The 22,921-nt window shown below is 43.4% G+C and overlaps 1 protein-coding gene across 7 annotated transcripts in view; it reads right to left on the reverse strand.

The window, feature by feature from the left end:
* Positions 1 to 22,921, reverse strand: part of EPHA5 (EPH receptor A5) — a 197,042-nt gene that overhangs the window by 14,334 nt on the left and 159,787 nt on the right. For all 7 annotated transcript variants that reach the window (XM_069855466.1, XM_069855464.1, XM_069855461.1 and 4 more), the window contains 7 exons: positions 18,669 to 18,736; positions 17,155 to 17,280; positions 15,928 to 16,113; positions 11,544 to 11,605; positions 10,524 to 10,733; positions 8,553 to 8,702; positions 3,904 to 4,097 (listed from right to left, as the gene is read on the reverse strand). In XM_069855466.1, coding sequence (XP_069711567.1) covers positions 3,904 to 4,097; positions 8,553 to 8,702; positions 10,524 to 10,733; positions 11,544 to 11,605; positions 15,928 to 16,113; positions 17,155 to 17,280; positions 18,669 to 18,736 — 996 coding nt within the window. The remainder of the gene's footprint in view (positions 1 to 3,903; positions 4,098 to 8,552; positions 8,703 to 10,523; positions 10,734 to 11,543; positions 11,606 to 15,927; positions 16,114 to 17,154; positions 17,281 to 18,668; positions 18,737 to 22,921) is intronic.

The raw sequence follows: 22,921 nt of genomic DNA on the forward strand, positions 1-22,921 counted from the left end.
TCATAGCTCTTCTCTGGACGCACTCCAGAGCCTCAACATCCTTCTTGTGGTGAGGGGCACAGAAATGAACACAGGATTCGAGGAGCGGTCTCACCAGTGCCGAGTACAGAGGGAGAATAAGCTCCCTGGACCTGCTGGTCACGCTGTTTCTGATACAAGTCAAGATGCCATTGGCCTTCTTGGCCACCTGGGCACACTGCTGGCTCATGTTCAGTCGGCTGTCAACCAACACCCCCAGGTCTTTCTCCTCCAGGCAGCTTTCCAGCCAGACTTCTCCTAGTCTGTAGCACTGCACAGGGTTGTTGTGCCCCAAGTGCAGGACCTGGCATTTGGCCTTGTTAAACCTCATGCCATTGGTCTCTGCCCAGCGGTCCAGCCTGTTCAGATCCGCTCGCAGAGCCTCCCTACCCTCCAGCAGATCAACACTTCACAGAATCACAGAATAACCAGGTTGGAAGAGACCCACCGGATCATCAAGTCCAACCGTTCCTATCAAACACTAAACCATATCCCTCAGCACCTCATCCATCCGTGCCTTAAACACCTCCAGGGAAGGTGACTCAACCACCTCCCTGGGCAGCCTGTTCCAGTGCCCAATGACCCTTTCTGTAAAGAATTTTTTCCTAACGTCTAGCCTAAACCTCCCCTGGCGGAGCTTGAGGCCATTCCCTCTTGTCCTGTCCCCTGTCACTTGGGAGAAGAGGCCAGCACCCTCCTCTCTACAACGTCCTTTCAGGTAGTTGTAGAGAGCAATGAGTTCTCCCCTCACCCTCCTCTTCTCCAGGCTAAACAACCCCAGCTCTCTCAGCCGCTCCTCATAAGGCCTGTTCTCCAGCCCTTTCACCAGCTTTGTTGCTCTTCTCTGGACTCTCTCCAGAGCCTCAACATCCTTCTTATGGTGAGGGGCCCAGAACTGAACACAGTATTCGAGGAGCGGTCTCACCAGTGCCGAGTACACCCAGCTTAGTGTTGTCCGCAAACTTGCTAAGGGTGCACTCGATGCCTTCATCCAGGTCATTGATAAAGACATTGAACAGGGCTGGACCCAGCACGGAGCCCTGGGGAACCCCACTTGTCACTGGCCTCCAGATGGATTTCACACCATTTCCCGCCACTCTCTGGGCCCGGCCATCCAACCAGTTTTCCACCCAGGAGAGTGTGCGCCTGTCCAGGCCAGAAGCTGATGGTTTCCGAAGCAGAATGCTGTGAGAAACTGTGTCAAAGGCTTTACTGAAGTCCAGGAAGAGCACATCCACAGCCTTTCCCTCATCCAGTAGCTGAGTCACTTTGTCACAGAAGGCGATCAGGTTAGTTTGGCAAGACCTGCCTTTTGTGAACCCGTGTTGACTGGGCCTGATCACCCGGTTCTCTTGCATGTCCTTCATGATAGCACTCAAGATCACCTGTTCCAAGACTTTCCCTGGCACTGAGGTCAGACTGACAGGCCTGTAGTTTCCTGGGTCCTCCCTGCGACCCTTCTTGTAGATGGGCACCACATCAGCCAGCCTCCAGTCCAGTGGGACTTCCCCAGTCTTCCAGGACTGTTGGAAGATGATGGAAAGGGGTTTGGCCAGCACATCCACCAGCTCCTTCAATACCCTTGGATGAATCCCATCCAGCCCCATAGACTTGTGGGTGTCTAGTCGGGCTAGCAAGGCTCTGACCACCTCCTCTTGGATCATGGGAGCCTCATTTTGCTCCTCTAGCTCCTGGGTTTGTACACAGACAGAACGACTTTCTTTACAATTAAAGACTGAGGCAAAGAAGGCATTAAGTACCTCAGCCTTGTCCTCATCCCCTGTCACTGTTGTTCCATCTGCATCCAATAGGGACTGCATGGTCTCCCTAGTCCTCCTTTTATTATTTATATATTTCTAGAAGGATTTTTTGTTATCTTTCACAGACTTTGCCAATCTGATTTCTAGTTGAGCCTTAGCCCTTCTGATTTTTTCTCTACACAATCTCACTTCCCTCCTGTAGTCCACCCAAGAGGCCTGTCCCCTCTTCCAGAGCCCATAAACATTTCTCTTCTTCTTGATATCATTCAAGATGTCTCTGTTCAACCAAGCTGCTTTTCTCCCCTTTTTTTTTCGGAGCATGGGGATGGCTTTCTCCTGAGCTGCTAGGATTTCCTTTTTGAAGAGCTCCCAGCCCTCATGGGCTCCCTTGCCCTTAAGTACTGTCTCCCATGAGACTTTGCCAACCAGCCTTCCGAAGAGTTCAAAGTCTGCCCTCTGGAAATTTAATGCTACTGTCCTGCTAACCACCCTCTTCACTTCACCTAGAACAGAAAACCCTATCATCTCATGATCACTTTGTCCTAGGTGTCCACCTACCGCCACATCCCCCACAAGGCCTTCTCTGTTCACAAACAGCAGGTCCGGGAGGGCACCCTCCCTTGTTGGTTCATTCACCAGCTGTGCGAGGAAGTTGTCTTCCATGCACTCCAGGAACCTCCTAGACTGCTTTCTTTCTGCTCTATTGTACTTCCAGCAGATATCAGGAAGATTGAAGTCTCCCACAAGAACGAGAGGCATCGATCTAGAGATTAACCCCAGCTATTTATAGAAGAGCTCATCAGCTGCTTCTCCTTGGCTGGGTGGTCTGTAACAGACTCCCATCACAAAATCTACCTTCTGGTGGGCTCCTCTGATTTTAACCCACAATTGCTAATTGCTAATACGAGTAATTTATTCTTCAGATGGTAAATCATGCATGTAAAACAGCCCAAGGAATCAGATCTGTATTTAAAATTTAACAGAGTTTTCATGTTTCTTCTCTTCCAGTGCATGAGATCCCATGCACAGGGGCATGGCAGGACATGGATGTAAGGTCCAGCTGCAAAGGTGAGATGGAGCACATGCAGCTGCGCAAGACTTACTTGAAAGGTGTGAAAACAGATGGGTCTAACCTCACAATAGCACATCTGCTTCAGTCCTCACAACCAGTCAAACTCATCTGACATCCCTCTCATTCCTGTCCAAGGAAAATGATGTGTCTTTTTTTCTCCTCTGAGAATAGGCTTTTCTGAAGGGCCTCTTCCAGTGTTAATCAGGGGAACTCCACTGCAATCAGTGAAGCAGTGATGATTTATATTCATCACTTCTACATCACCTTGCAAGCAACTGAGCGATTAGCAACATGGATGGCTTATGTGCTTACAGCAAGAAAAGAATAATCCTCTCCAAGACTCTGCTGTGGTGGACACTCCAATAATAAAACTCACTATAAAATATTACAAGTGTTGCTTTATTTCTTGACTATATTTACCTTACTTGTAGCTGTGTAGCTATTCAGATTCATGTTTAATTGCATACTGGCTGCTTTATTCACTTAATGTGGTTTTAGCAAATGGTTTGTTTACAGCTCTTTGGGAACTAAAGAGATCCTCTCGTGATTACCAAGACTGTCAGAACTAGCAGTGGCTGCTAGCACGCCTGGGAATAGCTGTGGGAGGATGCACTTGGACGTCCGTGAGCTTTGCACATCCTAGGAGTGTTCCCAGGAGATGCTCTTAATTTGTATTACCAAGACAAAGTCAACAGGCAGATAATTTGAACAGCATTTACTATCTACTTCATGCACTCAAGTCTTGCCCTCTATAACCTTGGGGTAGAGCACAAGTAGCTTTATCATAAACCTATAAATACTGCTGAAACTCCTGTTCCTAAAAGACAGACCACAGTAATTTCCTTTGTGGCAGCAGCACTGCATTTATAGAGTAACTGAATTGCTTACCTGCCTGCCAATTTCAACAGAAAAGTTGATTTGGGGATACTCCCCGGACATAACGAAGCTGGAGGAACGTCCACCCACAGACATGTGAAGGCTAAATAGTAAGTGGTAATTCAACCCCAGGGAAGGGATGTCACTCTGAGAAGTGGCTCTGGCCTGAGTTTGTACCTGCTCGATGCATTAACCAGCGTCTTCAAGCTGCTTGGGTTACGGATGAGCTTGTCCAACATACTGACAATTTCATCAAACTTGGGCCTGCTGTTGCGGTCTTTCTGCCAGCAGTCAAGCATTAACTGGTAGAGAGCAGCAGGGCAGTCCATGGGACTTGGCAGGCGATAGCCTTCCTCAACAGCTTTAATCACCTATGGGAGACAAAACATGCGGCTGATGACTTGGTTTTTTCCTCTCACCTTTTTCCCAAATGCAAACTGACTTAAACAGAGAACTTTGGGACCAGCAATATGTTCACATAAAATCCCACCACCTTGCAACTCTGCACACAAGAGAAAAACCCAGTAAACCCTACTGTCAAATAACTTAACTTTTGGTCACTGCAAGATAAATCGAGAAAGCTAAGACACTTCTGCAGCCAGGGGGCCAGACCGTCAGGTTGCACTTGTTCAAAGCTCAGCTGAGTTCTGTAGGTTATATACCAGAAAACTTCCTACCCCAAGTCCACGAAAACAAGCCTATAAGGCTTTCTGGCATCTTCTTGGAGTGCAGTGATTTTGTTTATTCAGATCCTGGCTTCTTCGTAAATGAAAAGGCATGTGCTAGACCACAAATTTGTAATACAGTAATAAAAGTCTGACTGTATTTCAAAACAGACTTTGGATGCTAATTGATGCATGGATTCAAGGCAGAGGCAGAACAACCATCTCATATACCATTCAGTACTGTCTGGATGTAGTAATTTCTTAGTGTGGCCACATTTCTGCCAGGAATTTAAAATGTCAACCCAAAAGTATGTAAATTAAAACCAGGGAAGGGTTGTTGCACTGATTTCAAATACAAATTATCTATGTTTCTATATCTAAAACAAGTGGTATGCACATGCGCTGCCTACCATCCTGAAAGGCAGAAATGAATAAATGAGGCCAGAATTGAAGAAAGCAACTTGTTTTCCTCATTTTGGGGCAGATTTACAGCAGCGCTTAAAGCCCAGGAGTTCCCATTTTGAAGTACTACAGTTTTCAGAAAAACATAGCTCATGCTTCAAGTCACAAAGGACTGTGACCAGGCCAAGAGCACCCTGGCAGTCCATCTTCACACTCTCAACTCTCAAGAGTCCTTGACAAAAAGGAGCTGAAAGCAGCCATTTGCTGTGTGGAAAACCACAACAATTCACTGTTGGACTCCAAGGACTGCCCCAGATGCCATTCATCCTAGGCACCATCTCAGAATTTGAAAACATCCTGAGTTTAAAAAGAAGGCTCTGGCTCTGTGGTTAGCACAGAGGTTGTTTTCTTGATCTTTAGTCCCTATACCAGAAGTATAGAAGAGCCACATCAGGCTGTCATTGCATTTCAGAAGGCTCCAAAATACAGGACTTCATGGATTGCTTTCAAATTGTCCTCCACCACAGGACTTGTTGCCAAGTGGAAGAGTCACAGGAACATGCTAGGCTGGCTGAGCAGCAGTAGCAGGAACCTCGAACTCCTTACAAGTGTTTGTAGCAAAGAAGTTAGGCAAGGCTTCATAATCTTCAGGGGTAGTGACCATGTTTGAATATCTAAGCCCACAAGACCTGCAGTCCCTTTGTGCCCATCTAAGATTTCATCTGTCAGTGATTTCATCTAGCAGTTGTACTGCTATCCAGTCAACCTGTGCTTGCAAAGTAGTCTCTTCCATGACCTGGCTTTGCTCACAGCATCAAAAGCCAGCCCCACCAAACTATGTGACGGGCACCAAATTTATCCTATATAAAGTTCTCAGTGTGCCATGGCCATAAGAATGTTATTTGCCGTGTCCGCCTCTGTATTTATAACAATCACAGATCATCCTCCAGCTGTAGCAGGAAGAAAATAATAGAAAGATATGGAGCAGACCATCTGGCACCAGCTCAGAATATCTGAACTACATCTGCAATGGGGTTATACACGTTTGATATTCCTGGCAGTAACATCACAATCAATTGCATTAACTCAATTTACAGGATGTGTTTGTTCTGGTGATACAACGTAAATGCTATCAAAATACTGGGAGGAGCTAGGATGATGAAACACACTCTTGCATCTGAAGGTGCCTTGGGGGTCTGGCAATAAGAGGAGCAAAAGAGTGAAATACAAAATCTGAGTCACTTGTAGTCACCACAGTACTCAGAAAATAAGAAAAAGGTACATTCACTTTTCCATTCATCATTCAAAGTGCGTACTGCTTTGTAAGACTTGAAAGACATAGAATTTGCACCTACCGGCAGGCACTTCTGTCCCTGTTCTTCTTCTAGACAAGCACTATTCACTTATGGTTGGGGATGACTTATCTGGAAGTCTGAGAGCATGCGATTTGGGATAGTCTATTCCAGTAAACGAAAGCAACACTTCTAGCTCTGTTTTCATAAAACCACCTGTCTGAGGACTAAAAAGCAACCACTGTGATCATTTAGGTTAGCAACCTATGTAACACAGGCCACAAAATTCCTTTCAACAATCTCTAAATCAAAGCTCACCACCAGCTGTGCCTGCAATTGATGTGCTTTAATTACAAGCCATGCAATGAGAAATTCTTGGGCAGCAGAACTGGAAATTCATGTGAACAGAGAGAGGCCCCTGATCCTCCACACAAAGTCAATACTGGGTCTAACATCACTGATTCTTCTGCCAGCACAAGCAATGAAGGAAAGAAGAGTAGGCCTTCAGAAGATGGAGGAGGAAGACATAAATCACATGAGAAATGTGCCACAATACTGCATTACATTTCCTCAGCTACAACCATCCAGGCACTTGTCACCTGCACACAGGCAGACAGGTAACCGAAGAAAACCCAGAGCAGGAACTTATGCCTGTAAACATTTTGCACTCCTCCTCTTTCTGCTGCTGAAGAAGCCAGTCCCCCATCCACTTCTTTTCAGGCAAGCATGAAATTCACCCTGTGCCCCAGAGTGCATGGAAACCTTTGGGCTTTTCAGAACAGTCCTGCAAAGTGTGGATGTTGATAGCATTACAATCAAAACAAGTGATTCGCCTGGCCAAGGAGCGTTATTTCACTGGAACCAACTTGTATCTTGCCTGGCATTTACTGAACAATATCTGTGCTATGTTGGTGCATAAGTATTTAAGACAGTTACAGTGCTCAGTGTGGCCAAGAAAGCTTGGCTCCCAAATGCTGCATTCTCTGCACAGGCTACGGAAGGTAGTCTGTATTTCGTTGAGATAAATAATCATGAAGATACATGCTACTTTACCAAACTCCCTGAAAAAGTGACAGCTTCAGCAATGCAGAAGCAGTGGAGCACTCATGCCAAACAACATGCTTGTCTCCCCGGCAAGAGTCATGGCGTGGCTGTCTCAAAGGTACTGCTTGTTTCTATGCCTGGACTCAAAGTGAGATGAGACAGCAGCAGGGCATGACAGGTAGTAACATTCACTGATGGCAAAGGCCCACAGACAAAACACAGGAGAAACAGAAAGCTCAGCCAGAGCTTTTGCTGTCAGTGAAATGGCAGAAAGTCACAGGGTCAGGGATGCTGCTCAAAAGAGAAAAAAAGGAAGAAACATCAGGCATTGAGACCAGAGGAAACCCATGACGGAGTAAGGACCTGCTTGCTTTGCCCAGCTGGTAGCAGTGCCTCTGCACCCATCAGGGCGGCAGTGATAAGTGGGACAGATCAGGCACGACTCCATCTGCCGCACACAGAGTGGTGCATTTTCCCCCACATCGCAGAGCTGTTTTAGGGGCCTCACACGATGACCCTGACCTCAAGCACTAGCTGGCATTCTCAGAGACGTCCACACATCATCGTACTCAGAGATGTAAGGAGGAAGGAAGGGCCTAGAAAATCTGGCAACCCCAGACTTCAATCTTTTATCCTTTGACAAGGATAGATGTTTATGGTGAGCTCAGGGTAGGAGGTAGCCCTCCAGCAGGATCAAGTGATCCTTATGCAGGCTGGGATCAGAGCTGCAGTCAGGAGGGGGACAGTGGCCCCAGCTATCTCCCTGTTTGGAGATGCTTCATAGAGTGGCCTTGAGGTCAGAGGCTCAGGACCACACTGGGGCCCAGAAGCAAGGGGACACAATTCAAAGGGTGCTGCACAAACAAACCATGACAGCTTGTGTTAATATAGATTTACAAGATGTTCACAACAGGAACAAAACTATGCTCTTGAGATAAGCAATGCAAAGGCAAATGAGACGCAGCTCTCTGGACTGCTCTCACTAGATCAAATCACACAGCTTTTCTGCAGGGAACCAAACCCTTACCATGACTCTCCTGAGTTTCTGTTTTATGTGACAGCAGGGGTTTGAACACAAAACTAAAATGCTGCCAGTTATCAGCATCTATCCCCTGGTAGACCTTTGTCATTAAGGAGAGAAGGGACAGATCCAGCTCTAACAACATTAGTGAAGCTACAGTGGTCTGCTGGGGGAAGCAGGCTTGCCTCTGTGCAGATACATTTACCTCTGTGCACAGCCTGATCTAGGCTGCTGCTGCTGCAAAAAAAGAGCATCAAGTGGGAGGATCACTTCTGCATAGCACAGGGAAGGCAAAGTCATTTTTACAGCAGCTCTCCTCCTTTTGTTCCCATCCTGCCTCTCTGCAGAATCAGTGCCAAGCCTCTAAAGTCCCATCACGCGGCAGCGCTCACACATGCTTACATCTTGGTTTGTCATTTCCCAGTAAGGCCTCTCGCCGTAGGACATCACCTCCCACATCACAATGCCGTAGCTCCAGACATCGCTTGCTGATGTGAATTTGCGGAAGGCAATTGCTTCAGGTGCTGTCCATCGTATGGGGATCTTCCCTCCCTAGAAGGAAAAGAAAAGATAAAACGCCCCCACAAAAACTAGATTGCAGAAAAGGGCAAAGAACATGCAAAAAGGGACAAAACAGTACTTCATAGAACACTAAGGGATGTTATTTTCTCTCTGGAAAGAGACATCAAATTTTAAAGTAAATCTGTTTGACAGCATGGGGCCCCTTTCCACATTATCTCAGCCCATAAGCATTTGTGGGCTGCCTACTAATTGGCTGTCCTGAAGGTTTGTTGTTTGAATGCTGTTTGAATGCTGGGACATGTATAGGATCAACATCTCAATTATGTTGTACTGGTTCGTAGGGGAATACTGTTCCTCCAGTTCTGAGAGCGAGCTGGGGAGGAACAGACAGCTCTGAAGCTGAGGAAGACTTTCATCTAACAAGGGCTTCATGCAAATTGCTGCGGAAGTAATGCGCTTTTTTAATACCATTTTTTTTTTTTCTCTTTTAATGCTGTCCCAATCCTGTGGAGAGATCTGCATAGCGGGAAATCTCTGTGTGCAAAGACCAGCCTGTTTGGCCTCTGCTATGAGACTGAAAATGATTCTACAGCTGTCAAATGTGCTTTGCTGTTTCCTTCTCCCCTTTCCACCACTTTAGAAATCAAACTTCAGAACAGCTCTGAGAAGGAAGAGGGGAGGGAAAGGGAAGTTTGGATTAAGGAATACTTTTCTCATTGGGTTTATAGAGATGTCTCTCTTGATTTATATCAAAATATATTTTACTGTGAAGTTCCTTCTGCTCAGTGTTGAGCTAAATATTGGAAGGTTTCCCTGAATGCCACCTAACAGTGTTTGCTATTGGAAAAAGGTAGAATTTGGAACACATTTTCAAAGCAAACTTTTAAAAAGTTCCTTCTTCCAATAATTGTTTATTCACAGGCTTATCAGTGCTTGCCTTAAGTGAGGGGCCAGATTCTCAGCAGCGCCAATTAGCACATGGCAGCATGTTGTAACCGCAGCAGCGCTGGCTGAGAGCCCTCCAGTCTGCAGGGAAGCTCTGGTCCAGCCGTGCGCTGAGTCCTGTCACAGGGCCGTGACTGCCAAGAGCTGAAAGGCCTTTCCCAGATCTCCACAGGAACTGGGAATGTGACACAGAGAGCTCCCACCACCCATAAAACAATACCCTTGAGAAAAACACAATAACAGGGCTTGCCCAGGAATGCCATTCACTACCATGAATATTGGATGCTTTCTCCAAGCCTGTGCTGCTAAGGATGGGTCCTGTCCACTTCCTCACCACAGTGCTAGACAGGTGGACTGATGCTCTGAAAGGATGGATGAAGTATGGAAAGGGGCAGAGTGCTGCAGCTGGAGCAGCAATTTCTCAAGCTGGGCGAAATTACCCTCAACAGGGCAACACTGAAGGCAATGTGCAACATTTGTAATTGACATTACATGCTTATCAATGTTTTCAAAGGGTCAAATTGTCCAGAAGACCACAGCTTAAAACTCTGCATGGGTGCCTAAGCAAAGCATCTGACTTGGCTCTTTCCTCCCTTTGGTATTCACCAAAGAAAACAGAATAGAGCTGGCATCACAACACCTTTTAAAAACTTGCTATTTGACTCGGATGCCAAACATGAACTTAATTTTAAGTTCTGATTTATTTGACTATTCCCACTACAAATTTGTAGGTATTTGCAAAATTAACCTTATAATGATTACCTGGTAACACCTGTTCAAACCCTCATGCACAGTCTAGAGGCTCTAGATTTGTAGAAACCTCTTTGCTAGAGAGTCTGAACACCAAAACACGGCAAGGTACATGTTTTTCTTGAGCTCAATCAGTTTGGTATCTTCATAACTCACTCTGGTTGTGTAGGCAGCTTCGGGGTCATCTTCTAGGACTCTGGAGAGGCCAAAGTCTGACACCTTGCAGACTAAGTTGCTGTTGATTAGGATATTCCTGGCAGCCAGATCTCTGTGTACATAACCCATGTCAGACAGATACTTCATTCCTGATGCGATGCCTCGTAGCATCCCAACCAGCTGAATGACCGTGAACTGCCCATCGTTCTTCTGCAAAAGGAAGGAAACGTTTGATCAGTTGAGAGTCTCCGCACCCTCAGCATTGCAAGTGCATGAATAAAAATGCAAATGCAAGTCTCCAGGGAAGAAACCCAGGGAAATTAATAATTCATTACTCTCATACTCTGACCACAAAGCTTTTAAAAGTTTCACTGTTTGGATTAGGATCTCGAGAGACAAAGCTAAGGAAATGTAGTTCTTTTAACTGGAGATCAAGGAGTGAGCTATTTCCACTGGTGACTGATAAAAAGACTGTGACTGGGAGTGAACACGTAGTTATGTGTATAAAGGCACCAGGGTGGGCTGTCCTGAGTCAGCCATCTGAATGGCATCATGTTGCACAGACATCCTACCTGCAGAGGTCCACATTTGAATATTTGGGAGGAGGGACTGTCCTCCATGCTGCCACGCTGCATTTCTAACCACTGTCCCCATCCTTCCTTCCCTAGCTTTTACTTTTCATGAAAAAACTCTGACAAGCCTAGGGTTTGCAATGATGTCATATGGATGTGCTCTTGAAACAAATTGAATTTTGCAGGATAAGTTAATAATTTCCATGCAACAGACTGCCTTCTAAAATAAACATAACATCCTCCAATTTATTCTTATCTGTTCATATCCACGCACAAACCAAGCCCTTCATGATGCTGTATAAACATAGATCAAACAGACAACTGAGCTATTCCTGCCTCCAGACAACCACTGAACCAGCACCCAGCAAACATCTTCACTGATATTAACCATCAGCAAAGAACCCAAACTTTAACCAAGGTCCCCCTGGAAAAACGATCTACGTATTACCTTTAAAAATGTATCCAGAGAACCATTCTCCATGTATTCAGTAACTATCATTACTGGTTTGCCTGGAAAATGGAGTGCATGAATTTGTTAGCAATTTATTTTAAAAACATGAACAATATTAACATCTTTTCATAAGGCATCTAAAAGTGAATATACAGCCGTGCAACAGTAAACCTACATGAAGACATTGCCGTCCCAGCAGTAGGACAGTAGTTTTTTGCCAGAATATATGTAGAAATAGGGGAACCTAGGAGGAGGTGATGAAAGAGTAATCCCCTATTAAAGGTGGGGTACCAAGCTCTCGAGTGTTTAGATGATGTTTAAGGAAGAGGTTGGAATCTGAACCCAGGAAACCTGTGCACAAACTTTTCCTCATCTCCATAAACAAGCTGATAGTTTGCAGAGGCCAAACTACACACAGCGACCTCTTTGGACTCTTCCCTATAGCTTTAACACCTTGAAGTAACAACTGGAGCCCAATATGAGCAACCATAACGACCTGAAGTATCTCAGCTTAGTAGTCACCAAAATCATTGGATGGGATTACATCCTTTGTAATTCAGTAATTCAGGTAGTCCCATGTGACTACCCTTGTAAACACATCAGGAAGTAAGAAAAGGAATATTTATGCTGTAGAACAAATGTGAGTTAAGTATGGAATAAGCATGATTGGAAATCAAAATAAAAGTTTTTAATGAAAGACCTGGTCTCCTGTTGTTGACAGGAATAATAATGTTTTCCCAAATCCATTTGATTAATGTTCATGCCTGAGTCATTTTAATGGTAATTATACATAGTTTCTCTACAGTTTTTATACCTAATTTCTCACTAGCTTGCCACAATGACATAGCAATAATTAATGTGGTGTGCTCCAGCCCTTGTAAATTCAATGAAATCTTATAAGAACATGTAAATTATTTTTTATTTAAATCAATTTCCATTAGCTAGCATGAAGCACAGACAAAAGAGGAGCTGCCAATTATTTGTAAAAAGTGCATTATAAATGTCTTTCATAGAAATGATCAACGAGAGCTGCTATGTGTCAAAACATGCGCATGGAGGTAAGCGCTCCTAAAAATCAGCACATTTTCTACCAGTTAGATTGGTCTTAATCTCCCCATTTTCCCATTACTTTAACTATTTGCCTAATTCACTATTTAATTATCTTCATAATAAATATAATTGACAACTTGTCAATCAAAACATTCATTGTCATGCAGATACTACTACCTTTGCAGCGCAAGGGACCTGCACTGCTTCAATTCTTTGAAGTTAATATCACAGCTACTGCCTGAATTTGAAGCTTGTCGAAACTTTTACTTTTGATATGAGAAATGCACCTTGAAGCCAAGAAAAATATCATTGAGTTCCAACAAAATAATGGGCCTCATCTTCACGGATATCAGCTGTCCATCTATATGCAACATGGGCAGCATGCAGGAGGGAGGAGAGATTTTGGGTGACATTGCTGTAGGTTGGCCAACACACCAGTAGATATGCAGGGAAGGAAAATCCCAGGTGTAACTAAATTGGTTTTATTTTATTTTATTTTAGTTTAGTTTATTTTAGTTTAGTTTAGTTTAGTTTTGTTTAGTTTTGTTTTATTTTTAAATACTAAAGCCCTGACTGTAATATGGGGTCCTTTATCTGTGACACTTCAAGGCAGCATTGCAGCGAGACTGGCACCTCATTACGCCACCACCCTGGGGGACCTCCTCCAAACTCCTGCTTTTGGTTGCCATCAGAGTAAAGAAACTAAGATTTCTGGCACTTATCTGACTGCTGCAGGTTGACAGTAACCATGGAATAAATTAGCCCCATATTCAAAAGCATGGAAATAAAGATACAAATAAAGTAACTTTCAACAAAGTAAATTAAAGTAAACATCATCCCTTTTAAAGTGCTGGGTCAACTCTCCATGTCAGTAGGGTCACTCCTACTGGCATTACAGGCCTGTAAAATGTGTGTAGATGTCATTCATGTCAATGTAGTAATGTAGTATGTACACTGTCAGTGCAACCAAACAGAATGCGAATAAAACCAGGACTTTTGTTGCCTTCATAAAGCAGAAATAGCTAAGGGCCTGTCTGCCTGGGGACAATGAAGACGATTAATCCAAATTAACTAAGGTGTGCATTTGAACTAGATTAGTTAAATGGTATTAAGTGCCTGTGCAGATAATCTCATTCAGAATTAAAAATGCCATAATTCAATTTAACTTAATTTACTTCCAAAGTAAATCATGATGCAGCAAAGACATTTTACCCTAAAGGTCTGAAACTGCAATAGGCCAGTGACTAAAACACTGAAGGGAAAAAGAAGTTAAACAACACTTTGAGATAGCAGCATAATTTAGGATTCATAAAAGCTGTACTGATCTATTTAAAAGAAAAATAAAAGAGTGAGAAGATGCCCAGATCCCCAAGGGAAAATATTTGAGTGCAGTCTACAAGCATTTACTGAATTAATGAGGAGCTCAGGGTGTACATAGCCCCCTGCATCCAAACTCCAGTTGCTTCAAGTCAAATTTTGAAGCAAAGCTCCCAGTATTTCCATGGTCACTTTATATAAACAGGAGCTCACTAGGGAGGCATATTCTCTCTAAAAGTGGGATTTCCAATCATCCCCTGATGCCTTGGCAGCCAGAAGGACTCAAGCCCTTTGTCAGCAGCAGCTTTTATGGATGTATAATCATCACTCACTTCCTGCCCAATATCCCACATCCCCACAGGGCTAGAAATGGGAGCTTTTATGTATTAAGGGCCACAAAAGGTGAGCCCAAGAGATTTTCATTTTTTTTTTTTTAAAAAAACTTATATTGGTTATTTTTTGTCTTTTCTTAAAAGTTTTAGTAAATTCAGTTTCAAGGAAAATTCAAGAAAAAAGCTGTTGACTGCAAAACAGCATTGATTTTGCATAGGTTATAAGGACATGTACAGGACAAACAGCTAGCATTTCTCTACCTTCTCTATTGCAGCTCTGAAAAAGAACTAATTTCAAACATGCTGCTGCTAATGAATTACAAATGGTACTAACAGCAACCACACTGCCCCAGACACTGGCATTTGAATGGTAGCAACTAAGTTCTGACATTATCAATCATGAGTACAAGAGGGAGACAGCCATTCACACTTGTGAGGCTGGTGCTTCTTCAGGTAGCAAAAACTACCTGCAATACTTAAAATATATTTTAAAATAAAGATGTGGCTGTTTTCAACCAATAAAAAGCCAAATCCTTGATGCAACTAATGCAGATCCTCCAAGGTGTTCAAATGGAAGAGCAACAACATCTCTCCACCATTCCCACAGCCTCAGCATAGCATCAACAGCCAGAGAGTTTTGGGCTGGGCACATCTGGATGTGCCGTCCCTTCCTCTGCCCTTATCTTTAGTGCATACAGTAATTTGGAGAAGCACTGGCCTGGGAAAGTTACGGAAAGTTATTTTCCTGGCTGAGCAGTCAGACCTCAATAATTCTCAAGCTATGATGTTTTACCAGTCATTTCCCACATACATATTCCCCAAGCCCTCAACCCCTCTTCATAATCTATATGCCAGCACCAGGCTCAAGTATTACCACAGATATCACTAGCAGATCCCAGAGGGAGTTTGCCTTAATCATGGTTTTACAGAGTCTTGTCATCTTCAGCTACACTCCCATTCTTCTTCTCTGTTTCTGGAAAGCAAAAATTCATCTAACTTCTGTCCTTGCTCACAACCTGTGTGAGTGAACGCAGGGCTCAGCATTACCCTCCTGCTTCAGTGGTTTTTCAGAATCTGATTGCTGGAAACCATCAGTGGTTGCGAGGCTTTTCCACCCTGAGGCTCACGTGGTTTCAAAAGTAAACAAAGGCAGGCATAAGTAGCAAGTTCGCTCAAAAACTTAGCGTATGGCTCAGCATTGCTGCGTTCAAAATGCCCTCGCATTTTGCAGGCAGTAGGTGCTGCTGAACTACTTGCAAGTCAGAAGTAAGGCAACACTTTCCACCAGCATTCAGACATCCCTGGCTTACTGCCATCTCCATCACCCACTCTACCTGAAGCTGGCCAGGTGTTTTATCTCTTAATTCTATCTCATTTAATTTTTGGCCTTTGAAGAAGGTTCTTCTCTTAGCCCATGCATATTATGCCTATTTAGCCATTATCTATGCATTCTAGCTGGAAGAATGCCAAAATACTTCAGGCAAAAACCACATTTCCCCCTTGGGGAACCTGTTCCTGGCTAGTCCTCCAAAGCGTGTCATTTCAGGATAGAGGAGTTCGCCATTTTTTGAGAAATTATGAAAGGCACAGTCAAAACACAAGTTACCTCAGTCTTCCTCCCCTAACCAACTCTCCCATCAGCCAGAGTTCAAGGACAGTAGTCCATAACAACTTGTACCTACTTTTTGTGACAACGCCTTCCAGGTGGATGATGTTGGGGTGGTCAAACTGCCCCATGATGCTTGCTTCTCCTAAGAAATCTCGCCTCTGTTTCTCTGTGTAGCCCACCTTCAGAGTTTTGATAGCCACTGGAAACTCACGTTTTCCCTGCAGCTTCAGCCGCCCACTGCAGACCTCCCCAAATTCACCTTCAGAGAAAAATCAGAAAGAATTAGATCACAGCATTCATTCATCAAATGAATGCAGAGCACACATCCACCTACAGCATGCAGTCCAGCACCTATAGATAGCTAATGAAAACCATGCAGGGCTGTCCCACATTCATGGATGTACAAAGCTGAACATCACAGTGGTCATCATCTCAAATATCTGGTGTACCACAAGCCAAGTAATTCATAAGCACAAGAAAATTGGGAAGAAAAAGGTAATTTTCCTGTATTTAAAGAGCTATGCTCAATATTCCATTGAGGTTTTCCACATTTCATGCCTTTGTCTACTAGATGAGAGTCCTGTCACATCCTACATCATCTCCCTGTGTAGACAGCTGTAAAACACAAGCCACTTGTTTCTTAACCTTCCCTTGGTAAGTTAAAGAGATGGAATACCGTTAGCCTTTCACAGCAACATATATTTTTATAGACCATAAACCTTTCTGATTTTATGACCACCTTTTTTAAAAAGTAACCCGAAGAGATTTATTTTTCTTTTTTTCTGGTGAACAGTAAATTACCTCCAAAAACACAACTTCAGAGGACAGAAAATATTCCTAAGGTTGGATGCAAGTCCAAACAAACAGCTTAACTGGAAAGAAAATGGGAGTTTCTTCTTCCCAACCAAGGAAGTTAAAAACTTCGGAGTTAAAAGCTTGCGTGTTTTTTCTCAGATGACTTCTTGTTCTTAATTTTCACTTCCAAATTGACCACAATAGGGTAGAAGAAAAAGGTTAAAATGGTGAAAAGAATCTGAAAATTAAGGGACTCATTTCCCATAACATCCTCAGGAATAACTCAGCTTGGTCCAAACATGACCACTTTCTGCTGTTTTCAGCGCAGTCCCTGATTTCAAAACCATAGATAACAACAGGTTTGTCCCACACTTCATCTGGAACATTCTCCCCATCACTTGCAGGGTACCTAACAGCACAAGTGTTACACAGCACTTCCTGGATCACTCATATTAAGAATGCCAATCTTCCACACTGCTAAGGATTAAGAAATGCATTTTCATACCAGCTCCAATAACTCTTTCAATGGTTATGCACGAAGCTTCAATTTCCTTAGCAAACTCATGGACGGCTTGATTAGGGTCCTCATAGGTGTGTGGGTCAATGTAGGTCCTTACTCCAGGCAGCTTAACTGCAAACACAAATTAAAACTGTTAGGGGCACACGGCATGACAGATGACGGGCAATGCCCACTCCTGTCCCTTGTACTCTGCTTTGCTGGAAAACATTGCAGCACGGAAACTTATTTGTATGGGAAAAATGAATAGTATTCTTGCTAAATGACATTTAGTTTATATGCGACATATGCGCAACTTCGTTTTATTTAGAAAAGCACACAAAGTGCTCAGTTGGAACGCTGCAAAGATAAAAATCCCTCTCAGAGCTGCATAACAAGCTGGTCCAACGTCTAGTGAAAAAGTATCCCTTTCTGGATCTGGAAAGCGTACACTAGAAGGGAAAGTAAATAGGATGGATGGGGTTGATAGGAAGTGGCAATAAATTATGCCCTACCAGTCACATATTAGCTAATCAACTGGCTACATTGTTTCAGACAGCATTGCTGAGATTTAAATTAACAGAATATTTGCAGTACAAAGCCTGTCGATTGTACCAGTATAAATAAAATCAATAGAAGGCTTTTTCTCCAGTACTTGAGAGGAGAAAAAGTATTTTCATTATCCATATTATAAGTTTGTTTTGACAATCATTAAGGATACTAACATGAAGAACTGGCTCATCAGTCTAATAGGGCAGCTATGTTACATTGTGGCTCTTAATTGATTTGTTTCCTGCTGCCTTCATTACATAGCACTAATGGAAATTTGATTTTCATTCACGATGCATTTGCCTTTTCCACCCCAAAATGCACCTTGCTTTTACCCATCCCCAGATCTTGCAGTGCTTGATGAAGGAAAGCATTTCAAACACTGGCTTTGGATGTTTGGAAGGGCTGAGAGTAACCATAAGGTGTAGTTTCTAGAATCACTGGAGAGGATTTTTGTATATAAAAGCTTTAACGCAGCATTTCTGAAAGCTTCCTAGAAGGAAGAAGTAGGTGTTAACCCTCATCCCTTTGCAGAGGCATCCAAGGCAGAGTAGCTCTAGGACTAGTCCTCACTGCTGGCTCGGGCAGTGCAAGGATTTTAAACAGGTATTCTGGATTGATGTATCCACACTGCAAAAATGTAGTTGTTATGTGCCAGTGAGGCAAAATAAATAGAACCTTGGGTCACACAGCAAAGACAGAGGAACAGAACACAATGGCTTGATTGACAGATCTGCTGCAAATGTACAAATGTGAATAGCTGGGCACATATAAGGACTGTTCAAATGTTTTGTTCTCCATGGGCCTCAGAGCAGGGCAGGTGGGGAGTTACTGAGTAACAGAACAAACTGAATTGTTCTGTACATTACCAACAAAACCAGAACCAAAACCAGAATTAATTCTTTTGTTGAAAAGAACCCCTCTCACTTGTATTTCTCATTATCATAGGTAGCCAAAACCACATCTTTACTCACTGTGGCCGTTATGAAAATGCATCTTTTCTTCTTCTGGATCTTGCTTAGCTTTGCTATAGCCACATCGCCTGGAAAAAAAAAAACAAAAAAACAAAAAACAACCCAAAAACAGAAGAGTGTTTTTGTCTCTGGTACAGCAGAATCATCAAATCACGGAAAACACAAAACCCCGGAGCAGCGATGAATCCAACCTTTCTGGCAGCTGTATTGCTGCTGTCCCAGTTTTAGTTCATCAAGCTACTTGAAATTTCCCTAACAGAATTCAAGGCCCAGGTCCCACTGATTTCCAATTGGACTTGTCAGATCCCACACATGCCCAAATCTCACAGGTGCTTCTGAAAAAACTCCACTCTACCATACAGGTAACTTAGCTATTATTAAGAAGAAACAAAAACAAAACCCAAGAACAAGAAGGACAATGGAGGAGAAATGGGATGAAACATTAGAATTGCAGAAGCAAGATCTCCTGGACCATGGAGCTTTTTGCAGGCACCATGTTGTATGTATTGCATGCTCCCCTCCATCCACTGGACATCTGCACAGAAGTTTAAATTTTGACAGCTAGAAAACAGCCTTGCATAAACATTAACACCTTAAACTCACGCAAATTAATAGTGTAAAAAAATCAGAAACTGTTGCCTCTCTCCCTTTCAGGGTCTCCTATATATTCCTGACTCTGCTGAGTTTTCCTGCACATCTCCTGTCTTTACCCAGGGGAGCATGGGGCTCATGCAATTCCCACTGCCCAGCAGCAATAAAGATGGAAGAAAACATACAGTCACTTCCTGACCCATCTTGCTCCCATGTTGGTACCAGACAGTGCAAGGATGCTGCTAAATCCCACCATGGAGTTGCAACCACAGCCATATGGAAGTCATATTTTCCCCAGGATATCCTCCTACTAGTCTTTGGCTGCTCTTCCCTGACCACCCTTGGTGGTTCTCTTGGTGATATTATTGCATTAGCATTAATTGGCTGCTTTGTGGCATTTCTGAGACCAGCTAAGTGGTTGTTCACTTAGACAACCACTTAGGAAGCCACAGGGTAACTAACTGCATAGGCAAGGAGAACTACTATATACACACATATATATAAGATGAAAAATAGGATGAGATATGTATGATGCACATATATTTGCCAGTCTTTCTAAGGACCTGATATAATAACTGGATATAGGAACTGGATCATTTTTAAAGCAAACTGCATGGATATGAGACAGAGCAACACTGCTTGGTAGAGTGAAAAACCTGCAATGGACAGCTGCGAGCCAGCCAATGTGCTGTAGGATCACTAGCTGGCCCACCTCAGAGAAAGCCTCAGGTTACCAAGAAGCCACTTAAAGCTGAGAAACTTGGAGTCTTCTCTTCCATTGATCATGATTTTTGAGATAAGGAGATGTGAGCGCTTCAGCATCACTCACAGCAAGGAGGAGCACATGATTAGCAGAAACAAAACTGCAATTAGGAGGAGGCAGTAACAGGCATCTGCATGAAACGTGCTCAGCATGAAGTCCTGTTACAGAGAACTGCTGTCTGCCTGGTTGCAAGAGGCCAAGCAGCCTTTTGGCTACAGGATTTTGGCATCAGATCTGTGAAACAATCATGATTACAAACAAAAGCCCCAGTATGGATGCACACACCGTCACTGAGCTGGCCCTAGCAATGCTGGACACTGGAGGGTCAAGGAGGGGAAAAGCAACGTAAGCTCCCAAAGGAGAGTAGGCACGCAAGCTTACCTCGGGGGGAAGGGGAGACCTGTGCCAAGGGGAGAGGAGTTAAAAACAGATGGTAAAGGTTGTGAACGCACAAGGGAATGGATTGAGAGAAGGTGCAGAAGGTGCAGAAGACAGGAGGAGGGAGGCTGACAGGTGATCCAGGAGTACAGGCAAGGAGATGACATGGCCAATAAACAGGTCACACTTGATAAACAGCCAGGTTATCCATGCAGGGCATGATTTCAGCAGCAGCAACCAAGGTGAGACCAGTACACTCCAAATGCAAAACCCACACGAGCAACAATGAGGTGGGCCCAAAGACATGTTGGTGCTCATCATCTTTGTCTTGCAGCAGCAGTACCATTTCCCTAGATTGGGTCCTGCCTAATTAACTCAAAACCCAGACACTATGTGTATGTGGTCATTTTAAAGCACATTTTGGTGTTCACAGTCTGTGGGGGGGAAATGGATTATTCTCCTTCTTCATGATACTGCCTCTCTCTTTAAACGTATAAACTAGAGGTATGAATATCATTACTATATTTTCCCTTTCTGGCAATCTCAGTTTTTTTCTGCTGCAAGTTGCCAAAAGTTACACCAGTTTTCTGCAGAAGTAATTTTCTGGACTGTGGTGTATTACTAATTTTTCCTTTTAAAAGCACACAACTGTTTCAATTCATACTTCTACTAAATGGACATATACAAGATTTCTTCTGTTTGCCTATTAGAGCAAATGACCTTGTCTCTCTTCCTCAGGTTTGCAGTACTATAAATAAGCTTTTCTAATATTATCCTTTTTACCACCCGCATCTCCTGATTCTTCAACCATAAAGAGGGAGGAGAGGGAAATGGGGAACATGTCATTGCTTGCATCCAGTGATCAAGCACACCATGATGCACAACAGTCCACGTTTTATTGTCCAGAGACGCTCGAAGGCCAATGCAAACCAGTTGGCTCTGGCTCTCCCCCTCTCTCAAGCTGGGTAACACATACAGCAGCATGTCTCATTAGCATATAAAATCAAGCTCCAGGCCCCTCAAAGCATCATTAAAACAAGTCTCAACAAGACACGCTAAAGTGAAATAGCAGCTAGTGGACTGCAACTCTCAGCAACAGTTGGGTGTCATTAACAAAGCCTGTTGCAAAACCTGCCCATTGCAATCACTTGTGCCCTTCACACGCTCGCTTTCTTAAAATACCCAGAGAAACAAGCCAAGTACACACTGAGGCTAAATAACATACACAAGCAGTTTTTTCTCCTTTCTTCCCCAACAAAATCCCATAAAAATCTGCTATTTCAGGTTACCAGTCATGATCCCCTATGTGACTCTTACTAGTAGATAAACGTACCTAAATATTGTGGCTTTACAATGTATTTTGGGGGAATAAGAAGCTCCCACTTGTTCATGAAATAAACCATTTCTGCACATGCATTTGCTCTTAATATTTATTGGAAAAGCTGTGAGTCAAAAGCCTCTTGATGGAAAACTCATTCTCTAGTTTATTGTCATTATGGTACAAGCCATAGATTTCCTATATCTTTTTTACATCAGGTACAGCAGCTACATGTAAAGATTCTGATGCTCACTTGCATTTCCCACTGAGCTTGAGACATTGAGCTAAAGAGCTAACATAATTCAGCATGCACACCAGAATCTCTACTCATTTACTCCTGTTGTGGATTTGTCACAGTTTCTGTACCAGAAAGCATGTCTTCCTTGCACTGCTCTGTGTTTTTCAAAAAAAGTATCAGAGAAAAAAAATTGAGACTTTAAATATTCTTAAGGCATCATGTCTTATTTAAAAACTACTCGCAGATTGGCAGGCAGCTCATAAAATATTTATGGGACAGATTATAAAAGTGAAGTTGTAAAATGATCCCTATATAGGTTTATAAAATATAGAAGGGACAGGTAGAAAGATGAAGAATGCAGCTGTGAAACCAATGCCCAATGCCTTGCATGGCAGAAATCAATGGAGAAAAATCCTTCAACAAATGAGGCAGGAAGATGCTTGCCCTCCCTGGACTGATGGGGATATTTTCTGTCTAACCTTGTGCTTTGGAGTGTCCTTGCTAGGTGGTACGTGGCTCCTTGGCCACTCAAGGCATCTTGCAAAACCACAGAACGCCTAAAGGAAGGAGTTTTAGTTTCCTTAGCTGGGGTCCACACTCTAGCCACAAATCAGGTAGGACACAGTCAGGAGAATGTGGAGCTGGACCTTGGACATCCAAGCAGTGATGTGGGAGTTTTTAATATTCATTATTTATAGGCATAGGCCAGAGTGTTACAGAGGAAATGCACAAAGGGACAGCACTGAGACATCCCCAATGAGGAAAGGGAGTTCACCTTGCTAGGTGCAGTCAGTACCATCAAACGGCTTGTGCTTTGAAGCAGGGTGCCATCTCCCATCCCAGTCCTGCGAAGATTTATACATGTATTTAATCTCTTAAATATGAGTTAAAGTAACTCACTGCACTTTTCCGAAACAGAGACAAAATGCCACTTGCTTTTCACGGGCAAGACCTTCACTGACAAG

Source organism: Phaenicophaeus curvirostris, chromosome 4, assembly GCF_032191515.1.
Source record: "Phaenicophaeus curvirostris isolate KB17595 chromosome 4, BPBGC_Pcur_1.0, whole genome shotgun sequence".
Lineage (NCBI taxonomy): Eukaryota > Metazoa > Chordata > Aves > Cuculiformes > Cuculidae > Phaenicophaeus > Phaenicophaeus curvirostris.